Source organism: Heptranchias perlo, chromosome 3 (assembly GCF_035084215.1).
Source record: "Heptranchias perlo isolate sHepPer1 chromosome 3, sHepPer1.hap1, whole genome shotgun sequence".
Taxonomy (NCBI): Eukaryota; Metazoa; Chordata; class Chondrichthyes; order Hexanchiformes; family Hexanchidae; genus Heptranchias; species Heptranchias perlo.
Genome location: NC_090327.1, coordinates 112,098,377 through 112,113,884, shown reverse-complemented (window position 1 = coordinate 112,113,884; position 15,508 = coordinate 112,098,377). Strand labels below are relative to the sequence as shown.

The window sequence follows — 15,508 nt, the reverse complement described above, 5'->3', positions numbered from 1 at the left end:
TGAGAAAATTTGGGATTAAAAAAAGTACAGAAGAGTTGGCAATCCCATTACATTTTAGACATTCCTCTATCTTGTCAGATTCCTTCAGTGACCTTTGTCATGAGAAGGCACTTTAAATGGTGTATGCTCACATTGAACAGTGCAACATTTGTTTACCAATCAGCTGTTTAAATCGCTAATGTGCTGCTCAAGCTGCCCACTCAAACTGTCCATACACCAGCCAAGATGCCCCCTGTGAAAATGATCAACTTCATTCAATTAAATTCCACTGCAAGGATCCGAAATGTTAATATTAAAAGAATGCCTACATGTTCAGTTCAACTGTAACAGAAGTGCCTGCTCCCAGCACTACTTAGCTGCCACCTTCAGAAGTGGTAATCATTCGGTTACAGTGATTACTTGGGGACCTGTCCAGATCATTCATTATAACCAAATTCCACTGCAGCTGTATCAGGATATATTACTTATCAGGTGATTATAAGTTATCACCTGATAAGTAATGCAGGTGAGTTATACTGCAACTCCAGGCTTTACCTCAATTCGGACTTCCTATACACCTGCTCGTGACAGCTTTTCCAGCCTTACCACCTAATTTCCCAAACCACCAACGATTAAAGTTAGAAAAATGCAACTCTTTATTTCAGTCTCCAAGGCTGACACTGATCACTTCACAGGATATGCAATTCCAGTTTTCAAAGCTGGCTACACTGTGGTTAAAATGTATACTGAAGCTCTTATCTAATTATTTATATTGTGATTAAATTTTGCCCAATATAGACCATCATTTCCCATCCCTCCCAACTACCTACTTTTATAACTAATTTGTAGCTTTATGTATTTATTTACACTAGGGCTCTCAGAAATAATAAATGTATTAAAGTAAACTTTATGTTCCTTTCCTGGTTAAATAGTTCATTATTTGATCTATTAATAAATGGATTCAGACAAGTGGTTTCTGACATACTCCTCCGTGTTGAGTGTCATTTTACTGCATCATTAAGCACACATCTGTCATAAGATACGCACGCACATACATGCAGGAATAATTGACACTGGAAAATCCAAGTCATCCACTTTTGCTAGTGAGTGAGACTCTTATGATGAAATTTTGATTGCCATGGGGAAGCTGGACTATTTCAAGAGTTTTAGTCTATCACGTGCCACATGATACCATGCACATGAAACACAGCTAGACAAGTTTTAGACAGGGAAGAGAAAGAGTTCAGTCAGTATATACAGAGGAAAAACAATTTATTGTTCAAGGCAGCTGAAAAGAAAAAATCTAGAAAGTGGAGGAGTTCCATGTTGTAGAAAGTCAGATGAATGAACCAACTTGGAAATTAAATGCAAGGACAAAATAAAAGCGACAGAGAGAAAACAAATGCAATAAAGTAATGAGAAAAGGAAAGTAAGTTTTAAAGAAAAGAAGCAAGTTGATTAGGGAGGTACTAAACTGGAGTTGTAAATAAGAATGGACACTTTCCGGGAATGAACAACATATTTTTTTTAAATTATTCGTTCATGGAATGTGGGCGTCGCTGGCGAGGCCGACATTTATTGCCCATCCCTAATTGCCCTTGAAGGAGAAGGAAAGACTTTGGAGATACTTTCAGCACAAAGTACTACTCCTCCCTCCCTTCTGTTTAAAATGCACGTATCTCCTATAGCCCCCCATGGAGACCAGCCATTTTAGTGAATATGCCCACCATCTCAGAATCAAGCTACCACTCAGGTCAGTTATGCTGGCTAAAACCAACATTCAGAGTGGTTGTGAAAGTCCTTTATGGATGCAGCCTGCCGCTTTAACCACACTTGTGTTTTTGATACAAGTGGGTGCTTCAGGTAACCATCTCTTGGGTGAAATTCTGACACCTAGGATTTGTGCAACGTTGACAGCTCTGCATTTTGGGTTTCTGCTCCCCTCCAGAGTTGCCCTGCTAATGTAGGCTACATGCCTCCTGCAGTAGTTCAATGGGAGCTGGTGCCTAGGGGGTGACCTCCAGCTGCCTAAACCAGAAAAGATCACTGCAGGCTAGGTGCTGCTGAATACTTGGCTGATATAATTTTTTCCAGAATCTCGTATCCAGGTTTGTGCAAGGACCAGTTTCCACTGAATCCATCTGAACTGGTCTGGGAAGCACATGAATTGTCTCTATAACTAACTCATCAGAGCAGCTCAGGGAGGGAGCAAAGATCAAAATGTTAAGTCTCCATGATGAGGAAAATATATTGCAAAAATGAAGATATCTTCTAATAAGGTACAGATAAGTGCTTCTTAAGGGTTAAGAAATGTAAGATAAATACTCATGTTCACTAAAGTGGGTAATAAATTCAACATATTAGGAGTGTTCTAGCATTCCATTAGATAAGTCAATCATTACAGACAAAAAGAAAAAGAAAGACTTGTATTTACAAAGCGTCTTATGTCTCTCAGAAATGTCTCAAAGCACTTCAGATCTAAAGAATTACTCTGAAGTGCAGGCCCAGGAGTGTGGGTATTTCCTGTCCTAGGCTATGAGAATGGCCACGCTACAACCAATTTCTAAGCCTAAGAATCCCAAAACAATTTGGTAGGTTGATCTTAGAAAACAGTTTAGCGTACTGGTGAAATATAGATACTGGATTTGCACTGGATCTGCTGTTCAACTTGCTACCATGTATATTTATTTTGCATATGGTTCCCCTAAAATATATGGTTCATCATTGTGGTGTTTTCCACCACGTATTGGAATGTTCAGTAGTAATCAGTGGCATCCCATACTATTTGGTATATAACTTGGTGGTAAAAGGAATGATTGTTAGCTCTGAGGCAGGCTACATCCTAATCACTACACATATACAGTTATCTTTCAGTTCATAAGAAGCACAGGCTTCCTTATGAAAGCTACCTTTTACGCATGGGGCTGGTTTACCCCATTGTTTGGAGTGTGATGCTACTAATGCCAAGGTCATGGGTTCAAACCCCATAAAGCTCTTTTGGGGTAAATTTGTATAGACTCGTGTGGACTATAAACACCAGCATTGATCAGTTGGGCCGAATGGCCTGTTTCTGTGCTGTAGATTCTATGTAATTCTATTCACATTTAAGGAGAGCCTTAATGCATACATGAAGGAGAAGGAGTTAGAGGGATGGGGGGACAGGGTGGGAAGAGGCAATTAAAAGGGAAGGAGGCTTGTGTTGAGCATAAACACTGGCACAGACCAGTTGGGCCGAATGGCATGTTTCTGTGCTGTAGATTCCATGACCTATAAATTTGGCCATGCAGCCCCCATTTTTTGAGTGCCAACTGGCTTACTAAGCCCCAAATATGGCCAGGTAGGAAGCGTGCACACATTTCCGGCCAGAAGTGCGCCATCAGCCATATTGGGAAAGGAGTAAAAAGGCGTCCTTTACCCACCACTGAAACAGGAATTAGGCCCTTTGCATATGCAAATAAGGGGCCTTAGGCCTGTTTGAGGCCCCCTCTACAAGATTGGTTTGCCCTGAAGCAGCCAGCACCGGCTGCACTCGGGGAAACCAGATCTGGGGATTGCCTGCGACCTACACGGTAAGTTTTATACATTTACTTACCTGAATGTGGAGCCTGGAGGAGCTCCGGTCTCCTCTCCCAAACCACAATCCCAGGCCTTCAGCCTCCTCTCCCAAACCCCAAACCCAGGCCACTGCCCTCTTTTCCCGATCCCAGACTCCTCTCCTGTCCCCTGATCCCGGACCCCCTGGCCCCAATCTCGAACCCTGGACCCACTTACCTGTGGGCCACTGTGATGGTAGCTGCAGCCCGATATTGCACAACTGTTCGCCGGCAAGCTCCGATGCCACGTCAGCTTCATTATAATGAGGTCCAAGGCCCAATATCTGGGGAGCCTCGAGCCTCACCATTCAGGCGTGGGGAATGTACCCTACGCCCGAATTTCTGGACCTGTGTAATTGAAGTGTACTGGGAGCAAGCCCATGTTTTAATGGGCCCTGAAAATCCATGTACTTACAAATGAATTCAGGATGCATCCTGGGCGGGCAAAGATCAGCAGCAGCAGAAATGGAGGTGGGATCAAGTTACACCAGGTCTACATTATGCCAAGACCTCCTGTGGGGCTTGGGGCGAGGGTGGACGGCTGTTGCATCCATCCCCTTGCAGCCTGATATCATTAATGGAGACGGCATTTCTGCTAGTCCTACCTCTGGTAACCCCAACAAACTGTATGCCTGCAAAAGGCAGGCATATTGGACCTTCCTTGGGTAGAGTTGACACTCCTATAAAGGAGTCGATTTCAAACTTTATCAACATTTTCCAGCCAGCCTTCTAGCTTTGCTGACAATCGGCTGGCCAGTGCCACATTTTTCTTACCCCTCCCCACCGCTACCATCAAGCGGGCATCCCAGCAGCACCAATACTGGCACAGTAACCTGCCAAAAAATATGCAAACTGCTTGAGCTGGGGAAATCTGACAGGGTCAAGCACAAAGATCTCAAAAGGGAAGAAGTCCTGCTCCATCACTGTTATGCCGATGGAGTCAGAGCAATGGTTTTCAAGCCCAGGATCTTTAATGTCCACTTGAACAGTCAAATGGGAATTACAAGGAACACATCTCCAACAATGCAGCAGACTCTCAGTACTGCACTGGAACATCATCTTTCAGTATGAGTTCAACTTCTGGAGTGGAATCCTCTCACTTTGAATGGATATCCAGCCATTAATTTGAGAAAGATTGATGGACACTTGTAGCAGAAATGGAAATGGCATAATCTAAAAACATCTTCAACAGGTGTAATGTTTGCATTCCTTCATGAGGTTATTAAAATCAAGTAACAAGTACAGATTACTCTTAGTTTTATTTCTTATAATCGGAATTTTTATCACATTGAAACTTTTATCTTAAATTAAGGAACAATATTACTATTAAACTACTTTAACTACAAATTTATGACAAAATATAACTTAATGAAGCATCATTTTAATTACACAGAAAATGAGTTTGTTTGTAGAGAACGTGGCAGTGTAGTGCTGCCCCACACGTGCATAATTCAAAAGCAACACTTGTAATAGTGCGTGCAGATAGAGCACACATTTTGACTTTAGTGCCTAAAGAAAATCAGGGGAAGAACCCTGTAACTCACTTGTTCTGTTGTAGCTAATGCTACAAAACTTCTGTTGGGCACTTTGGATGTGCCACCTCCTATTTCTAAAGCAACTACCTCCTAGTTTAATCATTACTAAAAGCAGAGCACAACACAATGGATAAACTGGCTTCTTTTAAAATAAAGGTATGTTTTCTCTGTGAACACACCTGGTATAATTCCTATATCTATGTCACAAGGAGGTTGACCAGAGCTGTCAACATCAGGTATAAGATTTTCATTCAGGAGTCACCTCGCTTCACATCCTTTTTCTCTCTCATTCTTCTTTGATATTATTTTCCTTTTCTTTTTTATTTCTTGTGCCCTTTCCCTCTCTCCTTTGTCTGTTTTCTCTTTTTGCCCTTTCTCGTGTGTTGTCCTGTTTCAGCTTCTCTCTGTTTTTCTTTATTTCTGTTTCTGACTCCACAGCCTATCTGCCTGAGGGGCGAGTAACACTATTGTGGCTTTCTCTTGCTACAGAAGAAGGGAACAAAAAGAATGCTTTGGAGAAAGGACTATCCCAGCATTCACAGCCACAGGGAAAGTCCCCTATTAAATCTGCAGAGCCCCAAAATTTTAATGGAGGAAACTTAATATTGCTACGGGTCCTGGGAAAGCCATGCCTCCATAACATTATTTTGCTCTCTTTTCATCTCCAACAGGAAAAAGCAGAATAAAACTCCAAGCTGTTATTTTACTGGTATAGTGCAGAAGTGAGATGGACAGTCATTGCTCACAAGAGTTTCCCCATCAAATGTAGGAGAATTGGTAAGCATGACAATAAAAGGCAGCTTCAAAAAAATTTAGTTTTATATATAAAGTAACCATTTGTCTAAATAATGAAGAATCTTACAGCAGTTACTATAATGCGTGTCCTTTTAGATGGAAAAACATTTTAAAACTAAAATATACAAACACTATATAGATTCTGAGGTCTTGTGAATTGAGTGACAGCAGTAAAGATGTTTATACCACAACTGTGGCATTGGTGCAAAGTAGTTTCCACTTCTCAGCAATGCTAAAATTGCAGTACAAATCCAAAGTCGGAGCCTGAGTCTAGTTCTGGAGAGAAATGATGCAAAGCTTCTGGAGGATGTAGTCTCACACCACATTGGTTTGACCCCCACATGGAGTATAACTTCAGTGTACTGTCAAACCAGGTTTAAAAAATACTCAGTGTTATCTACCTGGTACTGATTTAAATGCTTAGAGAACCGAGACGCTCCTGACCAGATTCTCTAAACATTTAAATTTTAACTACTGGAAGAGGAGCTCTGTGCGGGCAGGTAAGCTTGTAGACACAAAGTTCTTCCTCCAAGGCAAAAGAACTGCAGTTTGAGCCAGGCAGTATGAACATGGTACTGCTCAACTGGAACCAATATAAATGCACCACTAATGCTTTACTATGAGCCTATTCGATACAGTGTCATTGTACAATTATATTTTATTGTCCTATATAAGCCTGTTCCACAAAGTATCAAAAATTTAAATCAAAATCATATTCTGTTTAAGCAAATCATTGCCATGAAAAGTATTTTGTACTTCATGGAAATGGCATTACAACGGAGAACAGACAGTATTGTTAAAATAAAGCTTCAGTAACCTCACCCAACTGTTCTGCAATCCATACAGCAATTTAGTTCTTATTTAAAATTATAATTTACAACTAACTTTCATCACTATAATTACTTAGCTCATGGTATTAACAGAATATATGATGAGGAGCCACGGAATACAATTTATATCCCATATGTGGCACTCACCATAACTCACTCCTGGCTTTGTTGCTTAGGACTTAACAGGTCAGCCCACCAGTGCAATATAAATCATATCTCATAGTTCCTCATCATGAATGCTCTATTTGCATAGTTCAGGCTCATAAATGAATCAAAGTATATGGCAGCAATACACTACTGAAAAAAATCATAAAGACTCCTTGGGAAATACAGCAATTATATGAACTGAATTTCCTCAGCTGGAGTATTGTGTCCAATTCTGGGCACCACACTTTAGGAAGAATGTCAAGGCCTTGGAGAGGGTACAGAGGAGATTTACTAGAGTGGTATCAGGGATGAGGGATTTCAGTTATACGGAGAGACTAGAGAAGCTGGGGTTGTTCTCCTTAGAGCAGAGAAAGTTAAGGGGAGAAACTGTTTCCACTGGCAGGAGGGTCGGTAACCAGAGGACACAGAATAAAGGTAATTAGCAAAAGAACCAGAGGGGAGATGAGGAGAATTTTTTTACACAACAAGTTGTTATGATCTGGAATGCACTGCCTGAAAAGGTGATGGAAACAGATTCAATAGTAACTTTCAAAAGGGAATTGGATAAATACTTGAAGGGGAAAAAATGCAGGGCTATGGGGAAAGAGCAGGGGAGTGGGACTAATTGAATAGCTCTTTCAAAGAGCCGGCAAAGGCACGATGGGCTGAATGGCTTCCTTATGCACTGTATGATTCTATGATTCAATCAATTTGTACGTTTTCATTTAAACAATAGACTGGTAAAATTAAAAGGTATGAAGATAACACATTAAAACTCATCTTTTTCAGAACTCTGTCGTGAATAGGGGATGGTATTACTGGGGCAGTAAGCTCACCATGCACCAAAGAAATGATCCTGAGAAATTCAATCAAGAGTCTCACCATCAATTATATAAAAGAAAGAGAGACAGAGGGACAGATAGAGATAGAGATGGATGTTTGTTTCAAAGTATTGTGATGAATTTTAACATCTTTTAGTTTTTGCTTCTGGCCCCTTTCTGTGGATTTGCTGAATATTTTTCTTTGAGCAGCGCTTACACCATTGAAGGAAACGGGTCTGGAGTAGTTACTATTTCCAAATGTGTGAAGGACCTGAGTTAAAATACGAAGTTAAATAATAAGACTGCTGAGATTCTCAGGATTAATATAGTACACTTTATTAAACTAATGGTCTATCATTAACAGAATACAAACTGAAAACTTTATGGAAACTAATCTACTCATGCCGTAGTTCATATAACTCAAGAATACAGCCAGTGCTACTTGATGGCTTACTTTTGATAAAGCACTAGCTCCAAAAGCATGTGCTCTATTTACTATCAAGCTCAGCCACCACTCTACATGTTTAAAAAACTTAGAAGAAATAGACAAAAATTATTGATTGACTGGGTGGTTCAATGTGTTGGAACATTCTCCTTTTACCTCTTGACAAGATTTGAATCTTGTTTAGACTGGTGGAATGAAAACCTGTACTAGATTTATCGCCCTGATGGCTGTAAGGGTCCCACATGGAATTAATTTGGACAGTCCTTAATACCTTTGGTGAAATTTTGTGCTAATTAAGGTGAAGAAAGTCAGTGAAATTAACAGAATATTTTCCACTTCTCTTTTGGTGCCAAATGTTAACATCAAGTAGCCCAGATCAGGCATCAATAATACAGTTAAACTTTACCTAAACTGCACAAAAGTATACCTTAAGCATTACCTAGTGCATTAATGTGATTTCTTCATTTCCCGTACCAGTCATCCTTATGACCTTTCTAAGTGGTATTGCCAATTTAAAATAACGTAATGCTAAATGAGGGGGAGTATTATATTGTGGACCTACAGCTATCAGGAACTTGTATGGGGGCTGTTAAGCATACTTTATCACATCAGTCTGGGCTGGATCTAATCCCAGGTGTCTGCAAGGAGAAGATTGTACTCTAACTTATTGAATCACTCGGTTTCCTACGTTTGCACAGTCTTAACCCAAGCTCTTAGTAAGCACAAGATTCTCCATAATACTGTATTATCAAGTAGTAATCTTACTTAGAGGCCATGAATGTGGCTGTTGTGGGAAGTGGAATGCAAGAGGGGTTCTCTGGGATTAGTAATACTACCAATTGTTGAGGCTGAGTAGCAGGACCTTTACACCACGTATAACCAATTGCTATAGCTGGCCTGACAATGTTTAATGTTGACTCTGGATATCTGCTATTTACAATGGAGCTGCTCCAGGATGCTCCCCAGTACATCACAGTAGTAACCTACCTGAGGGTCTCTATAGTGGCAGTAAAATTGACATGTTTTAAAAAATATCAAAAAGTTATGATCGAGGGTTTTTTTATATATATATATTTATAAAAAAGGAAAGTATTTTGAACAAGAAGTATCTCCATAGAGTTTCCTTTCCCTTGAATGAGCACACAAATTCATGAGAATTATTGTTAAAAGTTAGTCATATTGCTTTGAAATTGGATTTTTAAAAAGGGTAATGATGGTGACTCTTTACTTAAAAGGTTAAAATAATTATTCGCCTGCACAGTAATTTAAATCATCCAAATAAAACAATGAAGATCTTGAAGTGGCTCAGTTATCGTTTCCAATGTTATTAGTATCAAAAAAGTGACTTGCTCCACGTAATGTGAGATGGACTCAATTAGTAGGATGTTCTGGAAGAAATGTCTTTCCTTCACCTATTGAGATTTGTCTGAAAAAAACACTACAACATAGGTCACTGCTCCTTTTTGACTACAGGAACTAGAAAGAAATGTGTTCCTGTTTCTCTGACTTAATGTGAACCACCGCATCTGACCAAACAGCTATACTGACAGGAGAGAATTTCACGTTCTCCTTCTATTCCAACTTAATATGAGCAGAGTTACTAACCGGATGAAATACTCACTAAATTGAAAACTGACTCCTGACACAACTCATCAGTTGTAAGGAGCAAGCATGCAATCTACAGTAACCAATGTGTGTGTGTAATCCAATTATGAGCATGAATGAGTTCAAACTGCACACTAAATGGCACCTCTCAATGAGGTGGTGGAGGGATAAAGGAGGTCTATTCTGCCCAAAGAAAGTGAGGAAAAGAGTACTTTTCCATTTTAATGTGGTTCACTTTGGGCCAGCATGCAAGATTGAACTTGAAAATGTGACACTTGGTGCAGTGTCAACTGAATAATGAAAACTACAGTGAGATGCAAATAATGTAGTTTAAGCTAGAATCGATAATTTAATGGTTTACTTTTATTTTTGGTCAATTTGGTGCTAGTTATGATGAAGCATGTCAATTTTGGGCAAGAGAATGCTATTTCATTTTAACCACCTAATGCAGCATTAAGCACTCCCAGGTAATTACAGCATACACAGGCCAACAATACTTGAGAACCACAGCGAGCGAACAGCCCCAACTCAGTCTTTGATATTCATTGCATCAACCATCTTTGTGTGGCCGCTCTGAGTGAGGACTGCTAATTAGTATCATATTATGGGAAGTATAGTGCTGTGGATTCATTCCTACTAACATCCTTAGAGCTGGCAGAGGGAGGAGACTTATCGTTCATCCATCATGCTGCATACACTCCCATGACTCAGATGTGAGTGTCCTAACCCATTGTACCACCCAGTTCCCTGTTCATTGTTCAGTTTTTAATTTTTTAAAATTCCATGCTTCCCTCCTCCAGTACCCAGTAGCCAATACCTCACCGGATATGCACATGTGAGCCTTGGCATAGAACCTGAGCATACTATTCGGCATCAAAACATATCCCAATCATGTCCTCACCTAACAGTGGCATATGTGCACTTCCAGTAGAGGATGCTGAATAGCGATCTAGAGTGGGAACTCTCTCATTTTCATCTTCCTATCGGAAGGACACAATGATCAATTGTATCACCCCTAACACCAGCATGCCTGAGATCAGCTAACTCAGCACAGACCAAGGATTGAACCTGTGATCTTCCTAGTCTTTATGGCTCAGCTAATCATTGGATAACCTCACTGAGCTTTCAGCAGACACATTATTCAGTTTAAATCCATAATTGGGAGCAATTTACAAAAGTAGTGACAAGAAGAGATCAAAGTTAAATCTTTGCTGTTAATTTATAAATTCTACATACAAGATTTAATATTACCCATATTTACAAAGAAACATCCTTTCTACTGAACTGTCATTGCTCTCCTAGTAATTCCTGTTTCTTCCTTTATAAATTAATTTTGACCATAAATATACACCATTTACAGCTACAATTATATGTTTATGCCCTATTTTCAGAACTTCTGATTTGCTGTCCTTTTCCCTTTTTTTCTAATTCCTCCACCACTGCCTGGCACATGAAGAAAGACTAGTTGGTCAATTCCTTCAAGAAATGAGGAGTGAAAGGGAGAATATGGATAGAACAGAAAGCAGGAAAGAAAAATACACAAAAGTGAGAGTTTTGTCTGCATATTGTAGGAGTATTTTGAAAAATTATGCCCATGGTCTTTTTCTCCCTCGCCATTTAAAATTCTTTATATTATCACTGTAGTTTGACTATTGTAATATTGGTATTCTGTAAATAGATCTAGCAGGATATGTGAAATATGATACACATAACCCTCAATGAAACAGAAAATGGATCAAGACCATTAAAATACATTGTACATGGGCAAAGGAAGTTACATTATTGGCAGAAACGATGTACAGAATAATAGATACCTAGAGTGATTACAAGGCAGTAATCTCATCAAGTGGTTCAGGTGACAGTATAACCTATGAGATTGAGGCACGAGCAGTTTATAATAGCCATCTAAGCCCAGAGATGAAATTACAGCCTTGAAGTCACCCTCATGCATCTTTTTTTCTTTTTAATATATAAATTAAATCTTGCGGGGTTATTTTGTTGAGGATTTTTTTTGCAATAGCAGCAAGTGCCACGGCAGACAGCAAAATCCAATGAGTTCCATGTCATTGATCCACAATAATGTCTGCATGGAAGGATTATTAATTGGGACATAATCACTACAAAATTATCAAAATGTGATCTCCACTTGATAACTTGGAAATAACAGTCAGTATACAGAAGTTTATATCACATGTATGAAAAGTTATGGTGTACTATGTGAGGTATAAAAACGCCATTAGCTTCTGTCCAAACTATGTCAGAGCCTTCACAATATGTTCCAACTTTCAGGCCCTCTGCCTGTTAGTATGTTAACATCAGTGCATCTTGGCCAATTAAATAAAAAGTTAATATAAATGGAAACAAATGAATCAATCATCACCCTTACATATTTCAACCTCCTGTCTGCCAACTTTTTCTCCGTGGTCTGGGTAGAGGACTTAGCTGTTTGCCCTCTAGTTTGAATTTCTCAAACACCAGTAATTAGGATAGCAGTCAACTTCCACATCATATGGCCTCCATAAAAAAAATTACTGTGTTCAGAATGCCAAAGCAACAAACACACACACTTGGAATCAGTGCATAAATAAAAATGTGAACTTATTTTAATACATTTTTTACAATATGTATTGTGGATTTTAAGCAGCTCACATACCCTGGAGTGGTGGGGAATGACAAATACACCACTCATGAAATTGACCCTACAAGTCAACCTGCCTGTGGCGCTCAAGAGTTAATAGACCGAACATTGCTCAATAGTGTATTTTTCATACACCATGACTTCCATCATGGACTTCTATATAAATGTGAACATTTTTAAGGAGAAACATGAAGCGTACAATGTTGTGAAATTCCCCACTGCGGCATCAGTTGAGATAGTTTTTTGTCTATTTGACTACTCTAAAGAACACTAGTTCCCATAAATAGATCCTGTACCAGTTTTATCTGACCATCTGGAAAAGTATTTCTCAACGTATGCACACTGACCTGGACATATTTGTCTAAATTATTTTTTTTTCTCTTTCACCCATTAAACTACATTGAAACAGCAAGTTTCTAGATAACCTTTCCACCTTCACAAGCCTACATTCCAGTTTAAAACGTATTATTTCCAGGAAAGCATTAATTATATTGACTTACATTGCTTTCTTCTTACTCGATAACTTGTCAAATATCACACCTATATTTCATTCTACTAATGTACACCATGCACAGCAGATGCAACATAACAAAAATCAAAATTTCAAACACACAGTCAGACAACCAAGACAGAGAAGTTGGCCATCCTTTTGAGAAAAAGTCAAAATGCTTAGTTTAAAATGGGCTTTTTCTTAGTGTCACAATGGAAAATTTTCATACACTCAGACGTAAGCACCCAGTTCGAAACTTAAACACATTCTTAAAACTGTCACCCCACCTTACGCAGCACTGGAAGTGAACATGACTTCAGAACTTTGGATAACATATATTTATTGTACAACTTTCAATATCATTCTCCAGCCCAAACAGCGAAGCATCACACAACGAGCAACACACCACAAACTGTGCCATTAAAAAAACCACAAAACTGAACTGAGGAAGATTCACCAGCAGGTAACTAATACTTCATATTCTTCTTGTATTCTCTGAACCCACAATCTAAATAATTAAAGAAGACACTGGGCCCATCAATTTAATTTTAAAAGAAAATATTACATGAGCAAGCAATCCTCTCTTATCACAATGAAGAGATAATGATGATATGAATATCATAGCAAATGTAAATGTATTAAGAGACTGAATAACTAATCGAAATACAGTAGCATTTTGAAGTGAATTAATTTAAAAATGCATAACCACTGCAACACTTCAGCGTAGTATGACACCAACACCTTTCAGCCAGCTCCAGCTGCTGCAGGTGACTTTACCTTATAATCTCTTTTTGAGGTTCAGTTTAGCATAATAATGACATTATCAGAAACAGGAACATTTAACTTGACGAACGGTTAAATTACTTTTGATACCCTCCCATATTTTCTTACACACAATGTATATTATCCTAGTTCTGGCTGCCCATGCTCTGTGGCCTTTAGTTCTCCATTGCCCTCTTTCTTTCTCTCTCTCTCTCTTTGGGCAGGGTTGTGCTGGCTGTTGCTCAGTCTCAGAGTTGAGCTCTGGTTGTGGTTATGGTCAGGGGTCTGGCTGTGATTCTGCCTCAGAGTCTGGCTGTGGCTGTGGGCTCAGCCTCAAGCGTCTCCTTCGGTTGTGATTGTGTGTGAGGCTGGCTGTGGGCTGCTGGGCGCTGTCCGCTGCTGTGTGGTGCTGAAACCCCCCCCCCAGTCACCCGGGGCTCGCCTGTCACCAGCAGCTGCTGCCGGTTTTCTAACTTTCACTGGATACCGCCGCGGCTCCCACAGCACCGATCGCCCTGGGGCTTAGCTCGGCACAGGTGGGGGGCGTTAAGCGCTGGGTCGAGGACCCGGGGCTTTGGCGGGGAAGAGGAGGGGATGAAAGGTGGGGGGAGAAAGAGAGAGAGAGAGAGAGAGCAGGGGAGAGGGTTGACATTATTACAATCTCACATCATTTCCAAAGACATTTCCGTACATCTGCACAAAAAAAAAACCACACTCAGGGACCCAAACCCTGCAGAGCTCTGCTCTGAATTCATCATTTTAAAAAAATGATACAACTCAAACCTCACAGCACAGCCTTTTGCTGAAATTTCAGGCGGAAGATGGCGGCTGGAAAACCCAACCCACGGCTTGTAGGCCAAATGTTACAAATTTAAAAAAAAAATCTTTGCAAGTCTGAGTCTCTGGGTGTGTATTTGTTTTTTTTTGCATTTTTTTTTTCCTTCTTTGCATTTTGCTCTTTTTTTTCTTGCTGTTGTTGCAGCGATTGTCTTTTTTTTTTCGTTTGTCGTTAGAGACAAACAAATTATTGTTCTTTTTTCCCCATCTTCTTACCTGAGCATGGACTGTTCCTTCTCTTCCTCCTGGCGTTGCCTGTCCATGACGGCCAGGATGATCTTCCTCTCCTCCTCGGTGAGGTGGCTGAGGTCCGGCATTTCGGACATGTCGGCGGCAGCGGGCGCGGGAGAAGCAGAAGCGGCGGCGGCGGCGGCGGTGGAGGAGGAGGCGGCGGCGGCAGGAGGAGCAGCAGCAAGAGGAGATGGATGAGGGTGAGGAGGAACAGGGCCGGGCTGACGAGGGCCCCGAGGCCCCAGCGGAGCCGACATCTTTAACGATGATAATAACAATATATAATATATATATATATATATATTCTTTTTTTTAAAAAAAAACCACCCCACTAACAATTACAGGGAAAGAAAGAGGAAGAGCTGATGGAGACGGCGCGCTGGTCTGCTGATACTCCCGGGCTCGAGTGCTGGAGGAAGCGGCAGCAGCAGCAGCAGCTACGGTAAGAGCAGAAAGCTGGTCCAGTCACATCCAAATTATTTCCACCGCTCGCTGCAATTCGCTTCATAATTCTCTCTCTCCATTTATGCATATGCACTTTACAGGAAAGGGGGGAGGACTCCGCGGGGGAAAAAAAAAACTATTAGTTAAGAACGGCGATGCATTTTATCTTCTTGTTGTCTCTCTCTCTCTCGCAGTCTGTCTGCTAACCCATCGCTAACATGATTAGCGAGCACGTTATTTTTGCATCCAGCCCATCGCCTCCCTTTCGACTTGTGCAGAGAGAGGGGGGAAAAAATTGAAGAAAAAAGCCAAACAAAAAAAAAGCAAAAAAAAGTTCACATTTTTTTAAAAAAGAA

The 15,508-nt window shown here is 40.3% G+C and overlaps 1 protein-coding gene across 1 annotated transcript in view; it reads right to left on the bottom strand.

Annotated features, from left to right (window-relative positions):
* Positions 1-14,965, bottom strand: part of rims2a (regulating synaptic membrane exocytosis 2a) — a 993,532-nt gene extending 978,567 nt beyond the window's left edge. Inside the window, exons 1-2 of the mRNA XM_067981485.1 lie at positions 14,913-14,965; positions 14,694-14,804 (exon numbers count right to left, since the gene is read on the bottom strand). Coding sequence (XP_067837586.1) covers positions 14,694-14,804; positions 14,913-14,965 — 164 coding nt within the window. The remainder of the gene's footprint in view (positions 1-14,693; positions 14,805-14,912) is intronic.
* Between the last annotated feature and the right edge of the window lie 543 nt (positions 14,966-15,508).